We start from the raw sequence: 6,786 nt of genomic DNA, 5'->3' as shown, positions 1-6,786 counted from the left end.
AACCTATCATATTGCTTAAGACATATATTTAACCACTGGAGTTGTGTGGATTACTTTCATGCTGCCTGTATATGCTTTTTGAGCTTTAAAGTTTTTCTCCAGTTGACTTGCATTGTATGGACCTACAGAGATGAGAAATTCTTCGTTTGTGTTCCGCAGAAGAAAGAAAGTCACATCTGGGATGGCATGAGGGTGCGTTAATGATGAGAGAATTATCATTTTTGGGTGAGCACTTTTATTGTATTGGCCCTTTAGAGATATGTCTCTCACACTGTCCTTTATGCAATGCAAATTTAATACAAATGGCTTAATAGTTAATGTTTTATCAGATGACAGTATCATAGTATCAACATTTTGATCGCACATACTAAAAGTAAATAATGCATGTAAAATTTTCAACAGTTTTACAAGTATAACTGTTAACCTTATATGTCAAGATATCTACAGTGTCTGCATTAAGCATAAACATTTTATTTTGATATATTAAAGCAATAAGTAACAAGAGGCTGTGCATTACAGTGATATTGTCACGTGCAAGGGATGTTGTTAGAAATGACAAAATGGCAACAACATCAATCTAACAAAAGACATCAATGTTAAGGTCATAATAACCATAAAAGAGTTGTACAATTCATCATTTGCCAAGCAGCATATCACCTTGCTGCATTAACAGCTATAGAACTAGTGGTGACAGGTGTGTGTGTTTCTCAGCTATTTCACACAGAATAAAGTGAGAACAATTTATTTAATAAATTATTTTCTAAACACTGAAATTATTCTCAGTTGCTCAGATCGTAATTTACATATTGGGTGTTGACTTGCCATTTACAGACATATTTATGATCCTTTTAGTCCTTGCCATGAGTTGTTTACATCTGAAGAGATCCACAAAGGCCTGCTGAAAGCCATCCCCTGACAGTGTGTAAAGTGGCAGGTTCAAAATGATGTTAAGAACAGCGATTGGTCTTGATATCACGTAGGCAGCGTGCACCCAGTGGTCTAACATGCAGTTGACATCCGGAGTAATCCTTGTGTATATTCTCAACGCTCGTAGCACATGAAAGGGGAGGAAGCACACTATGAAGAAAATCAAAATCAACACAATAAGTCTTCTTGCTTGTACACGTCTCCTATTTCCCGTGTGAGGACCATTGGTTAACACTTTCATGATGCGCCAGTAACAGAAGCAGACCACAATTAGGGGAAGTAGAAACCCTAGTGCAGTCAACAACCAGCTATACCACCAGATCACTTCTGTCCTGTTGCTCGCGAGGTCCAGGCAGTAGGTCTTATTGTCCTGCACCACCAGGTTGAAAAAGTTAAAAATCGGACTAATCTCGGCCACCGCCCCGCCCCACACCAACACACAGGCCAGCACACCCCAACGCTTTTTCTTCATGTTGCCCGAATGCACTGGATGCACGATGGCCACGTACCGGAAGATGGCCAGGCAAGTGAGGAACAGGATGCTTCCGTAGAGGTTGAAATGGAAGATGAAGCGCGTAAAGCGACACATGAAGATGCCAAGCATCCACGAGTCATCAAGGGTGTAGTAGTAAGTCAGGAAGGGCATGCTTATCATGAAGAGTAGGTCAGTGATGACCAGGTTCACCATGATAATGGTACTGCTTTTCCATGGACGTACTTTGACCACATAGACCAACAGAGCGGTCAGATTACCAACTACGCCAATGACAAACAGGATGCTGTACATGACGGGCAGATAGTAGCGCTTCACAAGACTGTCCACGTTGGTGCAGTTGTCACTCGAGCCATTACCGTAGTAGATGTTGTTTGACATGGTTGTTCTTGCAGCAGGAAAGGAAGACTAAAAATGGAAATATTGATAAAGATCATGCATGTAAAGTAGACATGGTAAAACATATCCATTTTACTCATTCCCTGCAAAAAAAATCCTGTGTTTTTGTCTTGTTATCCAGTAGAAATTAGGGCTGAAACGATTAGTCAACGTTACCGACAATTGTCGTCAAATATTTTAGTTGTCGAATAGTTGTTTGATCTCATTTAATGTAATATGAGAGCATATGAACAGTACCGCCGCTCCCAATACGCATATTATACAGTCTGTGTAGGGCACCAACTCCCTAGGTGGGCACCAGAAATTCCCCCAGCTGCCCTTAATCGTACGTAATTCAAGGACATAGGCTGTCACCTCACGCTCGCACTTTCATCTCGCACTTGTCACCTCACGCACCACCGAAACTGGCATTTCTCTGCTCTGTCAGCGCCACTTCTATGAGTCGCCTGAAGTGACCCAATCTAAGGGGGAGAGATTGAAACTGCACCCCGCTAATGCACACTCTGGCACAGGGACGCTCGTCCCTCGTGCATTTACTGCAGCTAGATTATAACGTGATGGCTCACAACGTATTGTTTGTTTTTTTGTAAGTTAAAGATGGATCAAAATGAATATAAAGGTGAGAGAGTGTAGTCTTAGCTCATTTTATACTGCAACAAAATACATTATTGATGAGTCTTTTTTGCTTTGTTTTCCAAAATAATAAATAAAAACTCCTTTAAAACAACGTACATTTACTTTCGGTTACGCTGTTGTGTCAACATGGAAACAAAGTCATAAAATAGGCTATAACAGTTACACAGATGCGGTTAGTAAGCCATTTTATCACACTAAAATCATGGTAATATTAATAATGTTCACTACTTTTGTCTATACTTTTGAAACAGTGAGTATTTTAATGATAACAGATTGGCCCCCATTCACTTCCATTGTAAGTGCCTCACTGTAACCCAGATTTTTGCTGCTTTTTAAAAATAAACGAGGGACAATTCGAAAATATTTTTCTGTGGTAATCAACATTATGCCATAAATGCTGTCGATTTAAGCAGTGAATTTCAACATGTTGTTGATCTCAATGTGAAGCTGAATTTCCATGATAATTGTTACAATTATAATTATAATAATAGTTTTTAAGAATCGTTTAAAATGTAGAAATACTTGGCATGAAAGAGAAGCAACATCAACTGACATTTTCCTCATAATCTGCAATGCATATCAGTTATTTAAAAGCTCATAAAAATGCACGTTTAAAAGTTTTAAAAGTGGCAACTACTTACAATGTTTGCTGATGCTTCAACCTCTAAACTTTAGATCATCTGATAAAAGGATTATGATCCAGCAGACAGTTTAAAACATCCGAACCCTCCCACCCAACAGAGAGTTCCTGCTATCCGAAACTCTTTAACTTTTCACAACAGTCTTATTTGCATTCTGTCTCGTCATATAAATACCAGTAATAACAAAACCCGGAAAAAAAAACAACAACATGGGAAAGGCTGATGCTGATGCAGGTAAATACTTGCTTGCCACGTGTGACTTCATTGTTATGATATTTGACATGAACGGTGAAAGTATTTCAGTGACAAGCCCAGGTAAATTCCACATGAAGATTTACAGTAACCATGTATATGGTATTTGAAGTGATTATTTAAAGATCATTCCTCAGATGAGTGACAAACAATGAGTTTCCCTCAGGCTTTTGCATTGATAAATACAGTAATATACAGTATGTAGTCTGTGAACTTGAATCTCACCATACAAGCGTACTAAGTGTGATAAACCTGACACTGAAACTATTATTAGTGGTGTTTACTAAGGCAAGCATCACTATTAATATTGCTTACTTAGGAAAAGAGGTTTAAAATGTCTTAACCTCCTGAGACCCCGCGTCCACATGCGTGGACATTACGTTTTGGTTTCATTATAGGCTATGCATCATTTAATTTCATTTAAACCAACTGATCTCAGTTCAGGAGACTCTGTGCTGTCAACTTTTGACGCACCGATTCATGTGACAAAGCAACATGGCGCAGACCACAGCGGAGTTTGTCTTTGGCAGAAACGGCAACAAAAATACATCTGGTAAAAAATAGAAATACAGTGTTTTAGTGTTTTACACTAAAACCTGTTTGAGTCAAAAGATTAGAGTCACTAGTTTAATCCAATATGCCATTTTTTAAATTTCATTGATTTATCGCAAAACACCGTGCTGTTGAAGACAGTGACCACGTATGAGGACTATAGGCTGCTTTTCATTCAAAATATCCTATACTGTATGTACCTTGAGGAAGGCCCTTGACCCTATCTGCTCCAGGGGCGCCGTATCATGGCTGACCCTGCACTCTGACCCCAGCCTAGCTGGGATATGTGAAAAAGAAGAATTTCACTGTATATGTGCAAATGTATAATGTGTGATAAATAAAGAAAATTAATTAAAAATTAATTAATTACTGTGCATTATCACACTGAAAACTGGAAAATGTTGCATTCAGAGGCTTTATATGGAGTTAGGATGAAAATAAGGTGCATTTCAAACTGTTCTGAGACCAGTGCAGACAGACAGCACACTGGATGTTAAGTCATTCACTCAGTAGGGAGCAAGGGAGCATCCTATAGCTCTCTATGCAGTTAAGTGCATTCACTCCTAAAATCTGATCAAAAGTTCAGTTTCAGGCTGCAGATGATGTTTGGATCACTCAACATGTTTGACAGACATGTGACAATGATAATCAGTACATAGATTCAGAATTTATAATGTATCATTTTATTTTAACATGGTTGACAGTGATTGGATGATGCTGGACATTATGTTGAATCAGAATTAATTATGATAATTTCTGATGTAATGTCTGTAATGTCTCAAAAACATGAATAATCAACACTCCAGGAAACATAATAAATAATATGACTAAAGAAAATCTGAGTTTCGATAGTTTGGTATTTTTTAAAATTTCCCAATTTTGTGAACCCCTAGAGGTTTGTGATGGAACTGCATGGCGTTTTTGATATTGTGATAGAAATGCGAATGCTAAATTAAATTTAATAATGATAACAATTAAAAAAAAAATAATATTACTTATTATTATTAAATAAAATGTTATAACATTTATAAACAAATAAAAATAATGATAAACATTACAAAATAAATATAATAAATAATACATAAATATATAGGCTACATTACTTGGATCTATATACACAAATGTGACATTAAATTTATTGTTATATTTATTGAAAGGTAAGCCATTTAAATCACTGGTGTTTAGGTGAGAAAACTGGGAACCCCTGCTGTTAAAGAAGTTATTGAACGATTCAAATGACACTTGTTAAACAGTTCAATAGACAGAATGCATTTTAATAGTTGAGACTAAATATGACATATTTGACAATATGACAACTAAGTTTAAAATTATGGGCTGGACTTGTATACAGTATTTCTTATTGTCAGGGGAAAGTGTTCTTTTTTAACCACTAGAGGGAGTAATACTCACACTTAAACTAGAAACCACAACTAGATGACAGACAGACAGACAGACAGATAGATTTTGTTTTTTTGTTTTTTTTGCACAATATGCACAGTATTCAGAAAAGTAGTGATTGCATGATAAAATGCATGGCAAAGCCAGAGGCGGTTGTAATTAAATTGCACAAATGCATCTTTTAGTGTAATTTTAATTTATTAAAGTGTGTGATTCATCCTTGCAATTTCATCCCCTTCACTGTAACATTTGCAAAGGATTTCTGAAACATGTCAGATGTACCTTGTGAAATGTTTAACAGACAGAAAGATCCACAAACATACAATCTGTGAAGTTACTACAAAATCTGTCAGTTTAATTGATGCATATCCAGAAACAACAGCACAATATGTCCAAGTTTCACACTGTAAATCAAGCGATTACTGGTGTGATTTAACAGAGTGAAATCCTCCAAGCATGATAGACTGTGGTTCAACTTAAATAGGATCCGATGGCCTATTTTAGGTGACTAGAAAATGAGAGCACATTCAAAAAGCAGGCCAGACTGAAGGGCAGGCGGGGTATCTGTGTGGTGACGCTATATCAGAAGATCTATATGTGGGTTCTGCCTCTGTTTAAACTCTGAGCTCAGTATCACAAAGGTCCAGTTTCCAGAACAGAACTTGACAGAAAACCAGTGATTCACTCCGCTCAGGAGGGGCCCTTAAGTGCGCTGCGGGCCTTCTGCTTTGATTTTTACATTTTCACACTCAGACAGAAGGTGGGGACACCACAAGTGACGCTGCTTGTGGTAAACAACACTTACAGTATCTTGGCATAGCAACATATCATCATATTGCTGTGCCATTCCGCCCACAAATAGTGTGCGGCTACCTGCTGTCAAACTGGCCTTTTCGTGCCCTGAATCGCACAAACAATGATAAAACGATGAACTATACTGGGGACTGTGACCTTGTTATACCTTGCATGTGTTAAAAACGTATACAAAGAATATGCTTGTTGTTTGAGATCAGGCTGACTTAAAATGTTGATTGAATGGCACAGAAATGTAAAGGGAACTCTATCACCCCCTTGAGTCCTGAGGTTTGTTACCACCACACTAATGCAATGAACATGTGCCAAGTATGCTATGCATTGGCCAAACATTTGTGTCTGTTGTTTGCATACTTGCATCTATCTTTCTGGTATAAGTGCATACATGTCAATATTCATGGTCTGTACGTATGAATGTGCGTGTGGATGGTGGGGGTTGGGGGGGGGGTGTAGGTGTTGCGTGGGTTGGTTTGCCATTGGTTTTCCTCCACATTTCAGTAAGTCTCTCTCTCTCTCTCTTTCTTTTTTTTTCATTTTTACGCCCTCGCTGTTGCCAACCACAGAAAAATCTCTCCTGCTGTTGTTCTAACCATCTCTACCTTCATGATGTAACCAAGAATTTCTGTGTCTCCTTGTCTTTCCTGTCTATATTTCACTCTCAGGGGTCAGTCATTC

At 37.9% G+C, this 6,786-nt stretch overlaps 1 protein-coding gene across 1 annotated transcript; it reads right to left on the bottom strand.

Annotated features, from left to right (window-relative positions):
* Nucleotides 1–243: 243 nt before the first annotated feature.
* LOC127443854 (2-oxoglutarate receptor 1-like) lies at nucleotides 244–1,801 on the bottom strand. Its single transcript, XM_051702838.1, has one exon. The coding sequence runs from the start codon at nucleotides 1,799–1,801 to the stop codon at nucleotides 800–802; it is 1,002 nt and encodes a 333-aa protein (XP_051558798.1). The 3' UTR covers nucleotides 244–799.
* Nucleotides 1,802–6,786: the final 4,985 nt, after the last annotated feature.

The sequence above is a fragment of the Myxocyprinus asiaticus genome, chromosome 7 (assembly GCF_019703515.2).
Source record: "Myxocyprinus asiaticus isolate MX2 ecotype Aquarium Trade chromosome 7, UBuf_Myxa_2, whole genome shotgun sequence".
NCBI classification, from domain to species: Eukaryota; Metazoa; Chordata; class Actinopteri; order Cypriniformes; family Catostomidae; genus Myxocyprinus; species Myxocyprinus asiaticus.
Note: the sequence above shows the minus strand (reverse complement) of the source record. Positions and strands in the feature narration are given on the sequence as shown.